Source organism: Antechinus flavipes, chromosome 1, assembly GCF_016432865.1.
Source record: "Antechinus flavipes isolate AdamAnt ecotype Samford, QLD, Australia chromosome 1, AdamAnt_v2, whole genome shotgun sequence".
Taxonomy (NCBI): domain Eukaryota; kingdom Metazoa; phylum Chordata; class Mammalia; order Dasyuromorphia; family Dasyuridae; genus Antechinus; species Antechinus flavipes.
The window spans coordinates 697,159,865-697,177,048 of NC_067398.1; the positions used below are offsets into that span (position 1 = coordinate 697,159,865).

Consider the following 17,184-nt stretch of genomic DNA (forward strand, 5'->3'; position numbering starts at 1 on the left):
ACACCAGCAAGGGCTAAGCCAGCAGAAGCCAGTGGCCACTTCACCTTTTCACAGTAACCGTCTGAGCCGTCCGGGGGCTCCCAGCCACATCCTACCCCAAACCTGGACCACCCTCGTAGACCCGGTGAGTCAGGAGCAGACAGTACAAGGGGTGGGCCTGATTCTGAGTTAAATAGCAGGTACCTCTCCTTGGGATCCCAGGTGAAGAAAACGTGGAGGTCCCTATTGTCTCGCAGGTCTTTCCAGGGGATGTCATCCTCCTCGGGGCTCAGACTCATGGACTTGACACTTTCTTCCAAGCTGGTCGATCTGTGACACAAACATAAGGACCATGTTTACAGAACCTTCAGGGAAGAAGGGAGAAGCGCCTCAAAGCACACGTTTACAAACCCCCTACAAGGAGGGTCCCAGGGTCTCAGAGCCAGAGAGAAAATAAAGGGGGGCCAGGAAAGGGGACCCTGGCAGCCAAATCGGGCTCTGAATCTGGTCCTCTGAGGCCCCGTCTAGCTGCCCCTTCTGCCTCTGCTCCTCCGAGAGTTTTCTTTAGGCTGGGATAAAGAACAATGGGTGGAAGGAGTCCTGGGGCTGTCCACAAGGAGGGGAGCGGTGGTCAGCTCAGGCTGGGAGCTTCCCTCGGAGTCGATGGACACACAGTGGGGACAATGGGCACAATTTTCCAGGTTGGACAATGAACAATCCATGGACTTTAAGGAAAGAGAGCCGAGGTGGGCTCTGCTGCCGGGGCAGCGCCGGTCCGGACTGTCCCGCTCCGCCTGCCTCCCCACCGGGCTTCAGACGCTCAAGGCCATCGCTCCCTCCACAGCCCCGGGCCACACTCACATGTTGGCTTCCAGCATCAGGTCCAGCAACATCCGCTCCGTGCGCACTTGGGCAAAGTGCAGAGAGTTGTTGAGCCTGTTTCTGAAAGCGATGAACTCTGGGATCTTCTCAAATGCACCATATTTGTAGGCTTGAATAATGTATTCTGAGGTCTGCGAAGAAAAAACATCCCATCGGCATGATCATCTTTAACGATCAGAAAAGCTCGCCAGCAAAGCAATTCAACCAGGAAGTCCAGAACAGAGCCCAACAGAGAACTAAGGAAGCACTTGCAGGCTAGCCGCGGCCGTGATCACTAACCTCCGAGCCCTCCCCGCTGCTCCGCGCGCCCCCTTGGCCGACACCAGCCCCCGCGTGGCCGCGTTCATGTCACCCCCTCCCTGACTCTCGGAGCAGCCGCCCTGTGCCTGAGCCCGCCAGGAAACAGCCCCTGGTGCTTTCCTTAAGATGGCGGGGAGAGCCTGTTTCTAGCAAGGCTTCAAAAACAGACCCACTGCCTGCACTGGTTCCCCCCCTAAAAAAGGCCCAGAGACGTGCTGGCTCCTTCTCACTTTATTGTTACTTTGAGTACACGATCACATAGCGCCAAGACTTCGGGGCGACACCAACAAGGCCGACACGCAGGCCCACGCCACCGCTAGTCCCGGAGGAACCCCGACCCCCCGAGTGACACGATGCCGAGCACAACCGGGCGGTGACCTGGAACCCCTGGGAGAAGCCGCCCAAGAGGACGAGAAGGATCCCGGGGAACCGAGCTTCCCGGGAAGGAGCCATGTCCTCAGGACCCAAGACGGCACCAGCCTCCAAAAACCTCCACAAAAATCCAACGCCTGCCAAGACGCGACCACGCGACACGAGCGCTCTCTAAAGCGGCCTCCTTTCTGCGGCCTCCCTCGGCTGCCTCTGTCCCCTCTCCATTACGTCCAGATAATGTGCATGATAGGAAAATAGGGCAATAGTCACAACATACCCTCTGATTAACAGCCTCGCAGGGTTCATATCAGGCCGCGGGATTGCGCCAGGGGCGCTAATTCAACTGCACTCGATGCGGCTTTTAAACCCCCACGGGACACCTCGGTGAGCTGTTTGCCTGCAGTATCTGGAGAAATTAAAGACGGACGGACACAAGAAAATTAAAAAGATTACTTGTGATCCTGCTGGCTTAGAGAAGGACTACCTGAAAATCCTCATGTTACTTTCTGGCTCGACTCGAGGAGAGCGAGAGCGCCTCTTCCCTTAACTGCCTACGGGGGGTGGGGCTGCCCTAGCCGAGGGGCAGAGGGGAGAGCAGGGGCAGGCACGGCAGGGGTCGGAGCCGCAGGTGCCCGGAGCGCTCACAGCCGGTGGAGCGGGGATTCCCCGGGCGGTCAGCGTGAGACCCCAGTGGCTCTCGGGCTCAGACCAAAGGCTAAAAGCACCCACTCCACCCCAACTAAGAGCTTCAGGTGGTTCTCATTCTAGATGGCCCCGGGAATTACAAGAGTTTGGCAGAAATTAAATGCAAGAAAAGCTGGAGAGCCCAGCAGGAAGGAAGCCACACTACTCTTTCCCAGGCTACAAGGCAGCTAATGCCCTGGGGGTCTTTCCACGGTAGTCCTCCTTTAAGCCTGCCTGTGTCATGGCCCCCAAAGCGGGTCAGAGTAGAGAGCCAAAGAGTGTCCGATGGGGGGAACAGCAGCGCCCCCCGGCCTGGCCTACGGGAGACCGGGCTAGAGACTGCAGGCAAGCGGGCTCGGCCAATCAGGGCACACTGAGGTCACCGAGGTGAGGGGGGTCCCTTCCGACTCTGAAATGAACCCTGGTCGCTGCCGAGAGGGCACAGAGGCCAACTCGAGAACCTTCCTGCGCGGCTGCGCCAGCCTAACAGCCCTGCCTGGCACGATGGCCCCACGGGCCCCAAAGGCGCTTCTGGAGGCCCGGGGAATCCGAGAGCAGCTCGCCCTCCAGAGGGAAGAGCTTGTTCAGAGCTGGCTCAGCTCCTCAGGAGCCCCACGAAGGAAAAGCCCCCCTTTCTGCACTCCCCCCCCAGGGATGCTGACAAGTGTCCATTTCAAAATGAGCGCAAACTGAACGGGAGCAAAGAGGGCTGCGGGGGAGCGGTGGGCACCCAGGCACACACACACAGGCTCTCAACACCCTCCGAGGTTCCCGTCTTCCCCAAAGCAGGCCCCCCGCCCCGGGCCCTCTGCAATTCCTCATCTGGCAGCTGGCACAAGCCGCCGTGCAGATGTCAGGGACACCTCTCTGTGCAGATTCAGGGGCATGGAGCACGGTCCTCCCGCAGCAGTGTCCTCTGCCAGGTTTCCTGTGGCCCGGGGCACTGCCCTCTTCTCCAGGTCCATGGGGGAGACAGCATCTTGCTCACAGCTAAAGAAACCAGATCTTCTTGATAGAAAATATTAAGAAATAAATCAGCTTTAGGAGGAGTTTTGGTTCCCGCTTCCACAGCCGTGAGGTTGAGTTGCTGCTGTTTCTGGTTTATAAGGTCATCCGTCTTCAGGCCCCGGATTATCCTCACCACCAGCCAAATATCAAAGCGAGAAAGGATACATTATTCAAAGGCTTCTTCCAGCTTGGAAATGAGTTTCTTCTCACTGGAGCTGCTTCTCACCTCAAATGTCCCTTGGGTTTTCTGGACACAAAGCCCGAAGGATCCAGACTTTTATTTTACGACAACCACCTGTGACTTCTAATACGCTGAAAGATCAGGGACCCAGCTCTGTGAATACGCAATGAAGCATCATCCTTGTCCACTGACCATGAAAATCTGCTTCTCTGTGAAAACGGAGCCTTGTGGCCACAGAACCCAGGCCAAGGGCCGGGCCTGGACTCGCCCCATAGGTTACTGCAAACCTGAAAACCCCCAAGACGCTGCCCGAAACATCCCTTTCTTCAGTCATTGCCAGGCTTGGCAGAACAAGAAGCAGAATGCTGGGATTGTCTTCCGGGCTCGGTCCGTCTTTGTATTTTAAAATATAATGAAACACTCTCTGACAAACAGTCCACGACAAGCAGTTGAATATGGGGAGAAGCATGGAGTCCGATTGTTCTTGCAGGCTCTGCCAGGGGAAATGATCCCCAGGGATACGGAGGTGCCCACCCCCCGCCACACACTTTCCCAGCAATGGACTTCGGAAGGACCTGCCCTTCCTTCTCCTTCATGTTCGGACACTGCCCCGCACACAGAGAGAGGGCAGCGGGCACATCAGTCACTGCCCACAGAGGCCTGTAGTCAGTCACGTGCCGAGGCCCAAAGAGTCCATTTAACTAAAACCTACTGACTGACCCCTAACTTCTCCTTCCAATAAGAGCAGGTGAGCTCCTAACGTGGGAACTCTACAAGGGAACTGCAGGACAGTGAGGAGAGACCCTCTACACGCCAGCAACCAGCTACTCAGAAAACCTGCTGGCCTTCCTTCCGAAGTCTCTAAATCAGAATATGGACGAATCATTTGCCAGAACCGATCCTTTAAAATTTTTCTCTTTTTATCCGATGTTCAAAAAGAACAGCTTATCCAGTCAATCAATCAACATTCATTCATCCTCCCCGATGGGCCAGGCACGAGGCTAAGAGCTGAGTTAGTTTAGCTGCCAAGTGCTTCGGAAGCTGGATAGTCTAAGTATCACATTAACAGAGGAAAGCAGGGGCCCAAGCAGAACAGGAGACCTAGGAACGCAATGATGTCAGAGTCCCTCCTGGCTTTGCAGCTGTCCCGGGGATGACAAAACTCCCTTCTCTTCAGGAACCTTCTTGACAGCTGTGATTCCCAAGGACTTCCAAATGCCAACCCAAAGGAACTGGAGGAGAGAGGCTTTCTTTCCCAACTACACATTCCCAGCCCTGGTTTGGGGGACTCCTCTTCCTAACCCCTAACTGTGCTCATTATTTCCACAGGGAGACCCTTGAGCCCAATCTGCCCAGATCGTCAGCCGGCCCCTAAATGTGGGCAGGCACACCACCAGCAGTGTGCCCGGCGCCCCCATCTCTCTTCATGGCTGGTGATTTAGCTTGGCCAGCCGGAGAGGGAAACACGCCGCCCAGCCTTTTGGTCTGTAATATTCCAGGTTGACACTAGGAGAAACCGTCTTTTTAAAAAGTGTCTGTTCCATATTCCAGTGACTGAAGAGCAGAGTACAATGGTCGGCAGACTCAGCAGGGCCTGCAGACTGCTGCGTTCCAAAGCTGAAGGCTCTATGAACCACTCATCATCCCCCGCAGAGCAAGCTCGGTCATTAAGGCACGGATCCCAGAGACGTGCTCCGTCTGTAGGTCCTGTCATGTCAGCAACAGGCTGACCTTGCCGCCTTCTGAGGACTCTGCCCCCACAGAATGGAAGGGTTTCACAGGCTCAGCCACGGCAGGAGGGGGGTCCCTAGAGCTTTCCCAGACAGCGTGCTCCTGTGATCCCACCTAGCTATGGCCTCCGAGGTCCCTCCCAGTCTGGACACTCTGCTCTAACTGGAGCTGGGCATTCATTAGCTGAGCCCACAGAAGAAAAGGTTTTCACTTACATCTTTCTGGTTGGAGTGGAAAAACCTGAGTGCAAAGTTGCAGGACTGGGAGGCAGCAGCATATTGACCAAGAGGCTCCGCGTAGCGGGTCAGAAGGTATCTGTAAGAAAATGCATGGGCAGGTTATGGCCGGGCATCCCCAGAACGGCCCTGCCTCGGCTGGAAGGGGCCGGGAGTCCCACGGGCACCCAAAGCCCAAGACACGAGGGGCAGCTCGACGAGCCACAACCTGAACTCGGGATTCTGCGGGAGCCTGACGCATCAACACAACCCAAACTCCTCCCAGAGCACCCAAGTCCCCACCTTCGTCAGAGGCAGGAAACAGGTGCCAAAGCATCTCTCAAATGCAAACATTATGGCTATTTTTTAAACCCCGTTTAACAGGTGCCCAGATGAGGCGTCGCCTGCAACTCCAAGGGACAAAGAACGAGACGGCTGCAACAGGGAGCTCCCGAGGGAGCCACGGATGTGCCCTGGAGCCTAAGCTCCGGAGAGAGGGCCCCAGTGCAGGCCCACCAATACAGCACAGCAGACCCTGGCAGGTCCAGCAGGAGCCCCTCTGGGGTCTTAGCATTTGAAGTGAGAGGCCTCCCAAAGCAGGAGTCTAAGGCCCAGAAGCCTCCCAGGGCAGGAGTCTAAGGCAAGGGTCCTCAAACTTTTTAAACAGGGGGCCAGTTCACTGTCCCTCAGGCTGTTGGAGGGCCAGACTTTGTTTTGTGGGCCTTTAAATAAAGAAACTTCATAGCTCTGGGGGAGGGGGATAATTGTCCTCAGCTGCCGCATCTGGCCGTGGGCCGTAGTTTGAGGACCTCTGGTCTAAGGCCTGGAGGCCTCCCGGAGCAGCTGGTCTAGGGGCCAGCATCCCGAGGGGGGCAGAGGGGTGCGGGGCACAGCATTCTGAGTATATACTACCCACCCGATGGTGTCATGCTGGATGTGCTTGGCGTCGAGGCTGGAGTACAGGTCCACTACAGGCTCAAAGGCCCCGAGCAAGCAGTAGATTCGGACAAGCAGCAATTTGAACTGGGCATTGGAAGGACTATGGGTTAAGCCCTCTTCTAGTAATGTCAGGGCCTGCCACGCGGCCCTCTCTTCCCCTGGAAGTTTACCAGAAAAAAGGCAGATTATCCAGTGACACTGGCAGGAAACTCAGGAGAGCTCCTCAGAGGGAGCAGACAACACAAGGAGGCAAGCTGTCGCCCGGCCCGCAGGCTGGTGGTCGGGGGTCCCCCGAGATCAGAGCCCAGGTTGGCCTCTCTCTGCCAAGCAGTGTCACCCCGAAGCTCTGCCAGGGAAAGGCTCAGAGGCCGGGGCCCAGTCCAGCTCCATCCTGGGCACTCGTCTCCATCTAAAACTGCCTTTCCCTTCCCATGGCAAGAAGGGCCAAGCTACCTTCTGGGAAGGGGAGCATCAGAAACGGACCCAGGCTGTTCCAAAAGGCCCCCGTGGGGGCCCAGCACGACATGGCCATCGGGCCAAGGGAGCCTGTCCAAGCAAACCCACCCGCCCTCGGGGATTGCCCACCTGCTTCCAACCACATGTCGATGAGCATGTGTACAGCAAGGAGACAGTAATAGTCTGAACACTGCAGCTCTGTTTTCAAACAGGATTTTCCTGGAAAGGGAAAAAAAATCGTCATCTCAGAATCCGGCAAGAGCTCAGCTGGCCCACACACTGTATTCACGCTGTCCTTATACAGTGTTCAGAGTCCTTCCGCAAGCCCGCAGGCCTTAAGGTACATCCCCAAAAGCAGCTACCGAGCCACAAAGTAAAAAAAATGGGGAGGAGGGAGAACGGACGGTGGGATCTTCTACAACTCCAGAAAGGGGGAGAATTCTTAATGAAAAAAAGGACAGATCACAAAAGGTAAAATACTAAACGTGTATATCTAGCTATCTCTTAGCCTGATAACCACCATGAAAAGTTTCCCTAATGGTTAAGTAGTCAAAGGATATGAACAATTCTCAAAAGAACTGTAAATTATTAACAACCATATTAGAAATTATTTCAAATCACCAGAAAAGAAATGCAAATGCAAACAATCCTGAAGTTTCACGTTGTAACCAGTGAATGGCAGGGAAATATGGGGCTGTCAGGGCTGCTGCCACAGATGAGGGCTGACCCAGGTACCCTGGGAGGCGATCACCCCTGCCCCACCTCCGAGGGGACTTAAAAAGCTTCTACGCCACCACAAACAGAAGATCCCACTCTGGGCACAAAGCCCAAGAGGTCAGAGACAGGAAGAAACGCCGCAGGATGACCAAAATTTTGCTCTTTTTAGCTCTTTGCTTTTTTATGGCAGCAAAGGACTAGAGACAAAGCAGGTCCCTCTGGGGACAATCCCGTTAAATCACGATCCGTGAATGTGGCTGATTATCACTGCAGTGTAACAAACAACAGAAGAATATGGAAAGATTTGGGGCAAAGAGAACACCTAATGAGGTAAACACAGAAAATCCCAATCTACAATGCTCACAACACTAAAAACCAGACCTAATGCAGGGTACTATCGAAATGCCCGCCCAGAAAGCAAAGAATGGAGAAAATGCTCTTCCCTCCTGCCCTGAAAAGCAGAAGTTGGGGACTAGGGGTGTGAAATAGAGTATCCACTATCTGATGCAACTTATTTCATTTGGTTTCATTCAATTGCTACAAGTGAGAGATTAAGAGGAACCAAAGAGGGTATTTTTGGAAATAAGTGATATTTAAAAAAAGGATATCTTAAAAAAAAAAAAAAAAAAAGCCCCCAAAGCCAGTCCCAGGACAACAGCAGCTGCTTCATTTGTGCCCGTTGTGCTTGGATGGGGCGGGGATGGGGGCTGGAGTGACTGGGATCCTGAGAGCAAAGGCGGAGGTACAGCACGAGGGTGCTGGGCTCAGAGGAGGTGGGTTCTGGTCCTGGCTCTGCAGGACCTCAAGGAAGGCCGCCCTCCTCCAAGCAGCAGCGAGCCGGGGCCTGCCCCGGGAGGACCAGACGAACAAGAGCCGCGGCTCTCCCTTGTGGCTAGCCCACCCTGACGGAACCCAGCCGGGCGCTTGTGAAGGTGCGTTTGCTCACAAAGGGGCACACCCAGGGAGGTGCTCATCGCCTCGCCATTTCCCTGATGTATTTTATGGTGAACCCAAAAATGGTGGATCCAACGCTCCCTGTTTCCTGTCTGCCCCGTCAGAGAGCCACCAGCGGCTCGGGGGGAGGAGGCGGCCTCCCTGACTCCCTAGGCAGCCCCCGCTCCTGTCCCGGCCCCGCCCTGGGGAAGGCGGCTCACCGAACTCCAGGCCGTGCTGGTATCTCAGCATCAGCTCGCGGACGGCCCTCAGCTTCTGCTCCTTGTCCATGCTGTGGTAGAGGCCTAGGAGCCGCATCAGCTGGACCACGCACAGGTGCTGCTGCAGGCCCTTGATGTCGACGGGCAGGGCCAGCTTCTCCTCCGTGGACGTGGACAGCGGCACCTCCCCCAGGAGCTGGTTGATGAACTGCCGAGGGAAGCAGACGCAGGGCCGGTGAGACTCCCGGGGCCCGCCCCTGGCGCCCGCTGCCCCCGGCCTCTCCTGAGCAGGGCAGGTCCAGCGCCCAAGGGCTGATCTCCCCCCGTCCCTGGTGCACGTCCCCCATGGGACTCACTAGACCCCGGCACCTCCGGACTTGGGAAGGGCCAGGGAACGGCTGGAGAAGACGCCGACTGGCCCAGGGGAGGTGAGGTCGTGGGCCAGAGTTCACTGCCCCCTAACTCCCTGCATCCCTTCCCAGATGGGTGACCAGGCGCTGGGATAGCCACGGGACAAAATGAGCGAGATCCTGGACAGATTTCGGGACGAGCTAAAAGCGCCATTTATTTTGACACGTTAATGAGAAGCCTACTGTGTGCAGAGAGCTTGGTCAGAAGAGAGGCCGTGTGGAGGCGGGACAAGGTGAGGGACTTGCCAGAGCTTATGGTTCAGAGGCAGGTGAGACCCTTCCTTCCCCCATGGCTGGTGTCCTGGGGAACAAATACAGGCTCTATGGGAGCTGGGGTGTGGGGGGAGCATTCAGAGCAACGGCTACTGGAGGGAGCTCAGGCCGGATAATAACTGGGCAGTCACACCCCCTGTTACTGTGGGATGAGCCTTCGTGGCCTCCCTCCTGCCCCCACGGCCGCTCGCCCAGGTGCAGCCCTTTCGAGTCCGTGAGGGGTTTGGCAGCTATTACCCATCTGACCCTTACATGGGCCCCAGAGGCAGAGGCTGCCATCCCCCACTTTTCAGCTTCCTGGGGCTGCTGAGCATTGGAGGGGAGACCCCTGGCTCCGGGCCCAGCCCTGGTCCTCCTCCTGCCTCGAGGGTCCCAGCTCTCCTGGCTCCCCCCATGAAACATCCCCAGGGCCTTTAACCGAGCATGACCAGGACTATGGGCCTTCCAGCTCCCCGGCGGCCTTTCCCCAGACACCGACCCCTGGGAGCCCCTCTGCAGGCAGCCCCAGGTGACCTCAGCCTTGTACTTGCTCCATCACACTGTTCACTGAGGCAAGGGAGAGCACGGCCCCAGAGCGCCCGGGGCCCTGGATGGCAAGGGAACCAGTGGGAACTCTGGTGCCAGAAAGCCCCGGGGGGCAGAGGGCTGCGAGGGGGAGGACTTTGGCTGGGGAGTGAGGGACACACGGGAGAGGAGAGCCCAACGTTTCATTTAAGAAACACTGTCAGTTATTTAACATGTATAGGACTGCTTGCCATCCAGGGGAGGGGGTGGAGGGAGGGAGGGGAAAAATCGGAACAGAACCAAGTGCAAGGGATAATGCTGTAAAAATTACCCTGGCATGGATTCTGTCAATAAAAAGTTATTATTAAAAAAAACACTGTCAGTAACTGGCATTTCGGTGTAACTGATTTCCTCGCATCCTCCCCATTTTATCTGGTGCCTTTAGGAGCTTCTGAGGAGGAGTTCCCAGGCTTCATCCGGAGGCCCGCGGGGGCCGGGACAGAGGCCTGCTGGGAAGCCCGCTGCTGGGCAGCAAGGGAATTCAAGGGCAACGCGAGGTGCCAATCAGGACCCGAGAGACCCCGGGAAGTCGTGGTAGAGAAGCAGCAAGCGGGGGTACACGGGACGGCAGAGAGAGAATGAAGGGCCGGCAGGGTGGGACCCTAGCACCGAGTGCTCCCACCCAATGAGCACGGCCTGAGAGGCCAATCAATTAGTACCATTGACCATGCCAGCTGCTGAGGAGACAGAGAGAGTAGGCATCTACGGGACAAGCAGGAAGTGATTCAGAAGGAAAGCGCTGGGGCCAGAGGGCGCTGGGGCTGGCCAGGAGACCACAGACACAGGGGCAGCCGGAGGGGACCCAGTACTCCCCAGGGTCACCTGAGAGAGCGCTCAGAGAGGGGCCAGAAGGACAGAAGGAGAGGGGAGATGGCCTGGGGGGGGGGGGGCAGGAGGGAGGCCAGCAGCCATCCCTAACCCGCAGCAAACAGGCTCACTGAGGGCCCCAGGTGAGGGACGAAAAGCCTCTGACCAGGTTCCCAGCGCCCGCTGTCTCGGGCCCACGCCCTCGGTGGCCAGCTCTCGCCATCAGGGCACGGCTCCTGGCACCGATGGCCACCAGGGAATCCCACCACATCCAGGGGAGGCCACAAAGAGGCCGAGATGCCTGAGAACTCCAAGCCAGGAGGGGGTTTTGGCAAATCCGGCACGCGCCCCCCGCCCGCCCCCCCTCCTTCTGAACAGTTCTCCGGCCTGCGCAGAGGCCGGGCTCCCGAGCCAACAGTTCCCTTAGCACGCGCTCCTCAGACTCAGCCCCGGCAGCCGGGGACGTCCCCGTTTCTTTCACAGTGGGAAAACTCTGAATCCCCGGCTGAGAATCATGGCCCAGGGACAAGCTTCGCCGCCTCAGCCTCTCCCTGGCGGGAACGACCCAGGCCAGGCCCTGCGCGGGCTTCCCAACGAGCGAGTCATTTTCGCGGATGAGGAAAGGGAGGCAGAGCTCGGGGAAGTGACTCGCCCGGGCCTCCCCAGGTAGGAAGGGCCTGGGGCCGGACTCCAACAACCGCCTCTGGGAAGCCCTCTGAGCCTCTGCCCCCCAGGGCCCTGGCCCTGCTCCTTCAGGGAGGCTCCGACTCCGGATCTCCCGGGCTGCGGGGCCGGAGCCGCCCTCTGGGACTTCCAAACACTCTCCTGGAAAGGCAGTCAGTGCGCGGCGCCCCCCCCCCCCCCCTCCCCAAACCGAGCCCCCCGAGCCCAGGGCGCTCACCTTTGTACACTGGGAGGCAGGCAGGAGGTCAACAAACACCTTCAGGTCAGTGAAGCAACAAGGCTTGTCCCCAAACCTTTTGAAATATTGAAACATCAGCTCTTCCGGATCTCCTAGAGACACAATCACCAAATTATTCACCAGTCCCGAGCAGCAAGTGAATGGCGGGCAGGGGCCCAGACCCCGCGGCCCCATTAGAGGGGGAGGATCGGAACACAGGCCTCTTCCCGCCCCCCTTCCCCCCAAGACTGGGGCCCCCATCCCCCAAGTTCGCCACCGTGAGGTCACAATCCCAGGTCACCCCCGGAGGCCTAAGAAGCTACTCTTCAGGATTTCAGAGCTAAGGACCCGCTCCATGAGCACAAGAGACCGCCTGGCCTAGACCTGCAGGAAGCCCTTTCTCTGCAATAGCTTCTCCAGTGCTTCGGGGGCTTCCATTTCAGAAAACAGAAACTCAGGAGATGGGGGGCCCTTGGGGCTCCCTGAGAGGAGGAAGAGCACGTGCGCTGGGGACTCTCGAGGAGCACTCCCATCTCGGCGGCCTTTGCAGCAAAGGCTGTTCCCTGGCGGTGGGCTGAGTTCCCTCCCCATAACTGGGCAGCCTTAAAATGCATCTACGTGCCTAGAATCTGCGTGAGCCGACAGGTAGGGGTGGGGAGCACTCAGAGCTGACTCCCACCGCCTCCTCCCCAGCTGCTGAGTGACACACAGCGGCCCCTTACCGCTTCCCCGCCCCGGGAGCTTCAGAGAGCTGCCCCCTCCCTCCCCCTCCCCATGGGAGCCGCACACAGCCTCCTGCAGTCCCTCAGGAGCCCCAAAGGCCCCCGCAGGAGTCCCCCAGAGCTGCCCTCCCCACAGGAGCAGTCCCTCAGGAGTCCCAAAGGCCCCCGCAGGAGTCCCCCAGAGCTGCCCTCCCCACAGGAGCAGTCCCTCAGGAGTCCCAAAGGCCCCCGCAGGAGTCCCCCAGAGCTGCCCCCCCCCAGGAGTCCCCCTCACCCCCGGCTCCTCACCCAGCTTGTGCTCGTCGTTGTAGCCCTGATGCCGCAGGCGCCGGATAAGCTCCAGCTTGGCCAGGTACGGCCCCCGAAGGTGCCGGGAGCTCTTGGACTCCTCCAGGATCCTCTCTTCGATGAACTTGATGGCTTCTTCTGCAGAATAATGCACTTCTCCCTCCAGAGAGCTGAGGAGAAGGGCGGGGACAGCAGCCTGTTGGGCCCCGACTGCCAGCTTCTTGTTTCCCGTCACCATCACCGCCGGGGGGGCCTCCCGGGGACCCCCCCAGGGCCCGCTCTGCCCCCTCCCCCGGCACTTACTGTTCTCCTTCGGCAGGAGGGCTCCAGGCTTCGTCGATGAGTTGGAAGACAGAGTCAAAGTAAGTCAGGTAGAACTGCCAGTCATCTGAGCTGAAGTCAAAGACCAGAAAGGGAGGGGCCTCCAGGTGAGCGCCCACCCCGGGCCTGGGGCCCCCGCCCCCCTTTCCCCCCCACCTCCAGCAGAGACTCACTTCTTTAACAAAAGCCTCCTGGAGAGCGCGTTGCACTCGGGCCACCTGCTGAGCTTCTTGTACATGGCCATGCACTTGTTTTCCCTGCTCTGGAGCTCGCTGGTCAGCTTCTCTACAACCACGAGAGGGATTCGTTCAGCCAGGTCCCCCCTAACCCCAGGACTCTGCGGACGACCCTGCAGCGGGGCTCCGGAGATGGCCCCGTTTTCCCTACGACCTGCTGCCGGGGAGTCAGGCCCCGCCCCCCACCTGTGAGGGAGCAGGGGGAGGGGCTTCCCGAGAGGCAGCACAGAGAGACCCGAGCCTCGGCCAAAGGCTGGGGGGGGGGGGGGGGGTGGGGTGGGGGGGGGTGAGGGAGGGGATGGCAACAAGGAGAAGACGGGCCCGACTCTTTCAGAAATCCCACTTCCCAGGGAGACTGAGGAGAGGGGAACCCGCAGCTCTGACTCCCTAAGCCCTGGCACAGCTTGGCAAGTGAGGGGCAGAAAGGGTTTCCAGGCCCGGGCACGGAGTCGTGGGGTTCACAGCTCACTTCTCCAGGGGCTCCTGCAGAACAGGAGCCCACTCTGACATCTGCAGCTCTTATTTCCCACTGACACGGAAAACAAACGGGGACCAAAAGCCCCCACAAACTCGGCGGCGCCCCCACACTCTGTAACCATCCCCAGGGGGCGCGTCGCCAGGAGGCGTTTCAGGGGGCAGCTGAGCCCGCCCCCCGCCCCCCTCCATCCCACTGTCTCTTCTACTTCAAACCCAAGGCACCGAGAGGCCACCGAGCTGAGAAGCAAAGGGAAGCCAGCCCGGGCCCCGGGGCAGGGGCACGCAGGCCGGCGCAGGGAAGGGCGGCCCTAACGCGAGTGGGACACGACCTGTTCACTCAGGGACGGACTGAGCCGGTCAGAGGCTGGATCCCACCGAGCGAGCGCTGAGGACGGCACAGAGGGGAGCCCCAGCCCAGGCCCACCCGGCCTCCATGGGACAAGCTGCTGCCAGGCCCTGGCTCAACCGCCCCCGACCTGTCCCCTCCTGTGAGATGGGCACTGAACTAGGCCCTGGCGTCCCCGGCTCCCATGCGGGATCCGGTGCTGAAAAGGTTGGAGACTCCAAATGACTGAACTCAGGCCTCCCATTATGGGAGACCGCCTGATCCCAGCCCTGAACCCCCCGAGCCCCCACAGCCGGCCTGACCCAGGGCACTCACCTCCTAGTTTGCCTCTGATGACATCCAGGGCTTCCTGGTACTTTCCCAAGCGTTCCAGAATCATGTAATAAAGCTCGACCTGAGGAGTGAAGCCCACGAGAAGATGGGAGCCGGTATTTGCTGCCAGGAAGAGAGCAGCCAAGCCCGGGCTCCCCGCTGGAGGGAACAGGCCGAGGGCGACCAGCCCGAGGGTCCATCTCGCTCACAGAGACAGACCGCAGGGTCCCACTTGGGGGTGGGGGATGGGGGCAGGAGCCCATCGATGTGCTCGCATGAAGCAATAAGCAATCATTTGTAAAGCACCTACTGTGGGTCTGGGTCGGAGGGGGTGTGCTAAGCGCTAGGGATACGACCCAAAAGTCACGCGCCGCCGTGCTGTGGGATCTCAGACCGCGCTACTTTGTGCCCCGAGGGCCGCTCCGGCCGTGGTGCCGGCACCCGGCCCCCTCCCCTGTGAGGGCACTGTGACTACTTCCACTTTGACAAGTGGGGAAACTGAGGCTCGGTTTCCTTGCCTGGTCCGGGATCCCAGAGCCCCATTCCAGGCCTCTCCAGCCCCCCGTTCTTGGTCTGCCACTCCCCTAGGCCGTACAGAGAGAAAACTGGACCTGAGAATACCCACCTCGGCCTCAGCTTCTATCTTGTCCTCCTTGACCATTTTTTCCACCATTCTCTCGGCGAGGGGCAAAAACATGGTTTTGGAGAGGTTCTCATCCTGTGCCGATATAGACTGAGGGGAAAGGGAAGCGGTGAACAAGTCGCCCACAAGCGGCCTTTAACCAGGCGCTCCCCCCAGAACCAGCCGGGGCTGGTGATTCCCCTTCCTCCCCGAGAGCGACAAAGCAGCCCGGAGCGCAAGGGAAACATTCCCCACAAACTCCGCGGGGACTCTCCCTCCCACACGTCTACGTTGTAAACGGAGGCCCCGCCACCCAGTTTTATTCTGGAAGTTGGGAATCGCTTTTCCCTTGAAACGCATGTTGAGGCGGCTAACAGAGGGAGAAGGGCCGCCTCCTCCAGGCAGGACAGGCAGGGCCCACAAGACTGCGGACAAGTCAGGGGAGCAGTCAGTGCGTCCCCTGCAAAGCGGGGCAGCAGCTGCCTCCGAGGCTGGTTAGACTGCAGGCAATGAGAACGTGGCAGCCCGCGCGGGAGAAGACCTCTGCCCACCTGTGGCCAGACCTCTGGATCCCCTGAGGCCCCCTGTTCTCCCCCCCCACCCCGGCCTGTCCCGTGTCCCCACCCCACCCCAGAGCTCAGGGCTGGCCACTAGAGGCTGTGTCTATTTATGAATAAGGCAGATGAGCTCGGAGGGGGACCCACGAAGCTTTCTAGCTTTTTAGTTCTCGGCCACTAATGATTTCCTCTCCAAAGATCCAAACACCGTGCCAGCTTTCCCTAAGCCTTGTCCCCAGGCCCACCCACAGCATACTGGGGCAACCGTATCGCCGGATGTTAAGGTGACAAGTGGAGAAAAACCACCTGGATGTAAAAATAAGCTGTGCCGGCCAGTGAGGAGAGCAACAGAAACTGTGGGGAAAGCAAACAGACAATTCTCAAAGCCCCTTTCTGAAAGTGGCTCTCCCCCCATCTCCTACTAGAAAAACGAGAGACGAGTTATTGGGGGCAATTACAGCGTCTAAAAGGTTGCGGGGGTGGGAAGCAGGCTTCCCTCCCCCCCATCTCCAAACCTTGTACTCACCTGCATAATTAAACTCATGACAGACCAAAAATAGTAAGGGTTTTTTGGTACGATCTTGTAAAGTGCCATTCCAGCCTGAAAGAGAGAAAGACAGCTGTGAAGCCCGCCAGTGCCTCAGACCCAGTGAAGGCACCCGAGGATCCCTGGCCATCGAGACCAAGAGATCAGCAGCACCAGCCCTGCCGGCCTGGCCCGCCCGGCGGCCACCTGGCTCTGGGGTCCGCCCACTTTACCTGAGCCGCCACGTGCTGTGGAGCCGAGAATCCCGCCCCTAACAAAGGGAAAGAGAAGGGCCTGGAGCATGGGACCGAGGGCAGACTTCAGCTGCCCTGGGCCAGCCACCCGTCCAGGACGGGGCCTCGAGGCCAGTTCCCCGGGCCTGCTCTGAACAAAGGCTGGCCGTGGGCCGCAGCGGGCACCGGTCTGCCGGGGATTTCGGCCTGGCTTGGGCCGCTCAAGCCGTCTGCCGGGAGGATTTCTGGGTTTTCAAACCCGACCCCAAACATCAGGACAAAGGAGCACGGGAAGGGGAAGCCGCCCAAGGACGCCCAAAGCCAGGCGGCCGGTGCTTCTAAAAGGTCCCGGAGGCCTTCAGCGAGTGATCTTAGAAGGGCATCACGTGCCGTGCAAGCTCGCCGTCAAAGGGCACTTGGCGGCAAAGCAGATAGTAAAGCATTTAAATGACTCAAAGAAAAGGTGAATCAGCAACTACAATTAAAATGCACCTGAAAGCTTTTCTAGGTGAATTCTACTTAATGCAAAGACTAGGATTTAGACTGTCGTAATAAAGCAGGCCGCTCAGCCACCTGAGTCCTTCACTTTAAAAAAGCACATAAAAATCAGGGGGAAGAAACTTTCCGAGACAGTCTCCTAATTCAAGAATGCTGAGACAAGCCGCAGCGCGCTAGAGCCGGCTTCCCAAAGTCCCAACAGATGCGCGGGGGGATGGTCGCTGCGCACTCACGTCCTCCCATCAGATGGGTCTCCCGAGGGCAGAGCTCTGCCCTGGGATCTGGTCATTTCTCACAGCAACGTCTCACGCGTAGCAGGGGTTGGATAAATGGCTGATTTATAAATGAATTAAACAAGCACTTCTTTCCGAACTAAAGATCTTTAACAAAGTGAGAATATGAACGAATAAATAAACGAGCACGTATTAAGCCAAGAGATGGAAGAAAGGAACCAGCCCCCACTTAGGTGGAGG

At 58.4% G+C, this 17,184-nt stretch overlaps 1 protein-coding gene across 1 annotated transcript in view; it reads right to left on the reverse strand.

Annotated features, from left to right (window-relative positions):
- NAA25 (N-alpha-acetyltransferase 25, NatB auxiliary subunit) overlaps positions 1-17,184 on the reverse strand; it is a 38,874-nt gene that overhangs the window by 10,011 nt on the left and 11,679 nt on the right. The window contains exons 5-17 of the mRNA XM_051972805.1: positions 15,981-16,055; positions 14,901-15,008; positions 14,279-14,357; positions 13,078-13,189; positions 12,887-12,976; positions 12,584-12,753; positions 11,574-11,686; positions 8,619-8,826; positions 6,877-6,966; positions 6,269-6,449; positions 5,353-5,452; positions 841-992; positions 184-309 (exon numbers count right to left, since the gene is read on the reverse strand). Of these exons, the coding sequence (XP_051828765.1) occupies positions 184-309; positions 841-992; positions 5,353-5,452; positions 6,269-6,449; positions 6,877-6,966; positions 8,619-8,826; positions 11,574-11,686; positions 12,584-12,753; positions 12,887-12,976; positions 13,078-13,189; positions 14,279-14,357; positions 14,901-15,008; positions 15,981-16,055 (1,604 nt within the window). The remainder of the gene's footprint in view (positions 1-183; positions 310-840; positions 993-5,352; positions 5,453-6,268; positions 6,450-6,876; positions 6,967-8,618; positions 8,827-11,573; positions 11,687-12,583; positions 12,754-12,886; positions 12,977-13,077; positions 13,190-14,278; positions 14,358-14,900; positions 15,009-15,980; positions 16,056-17,184) is intronic.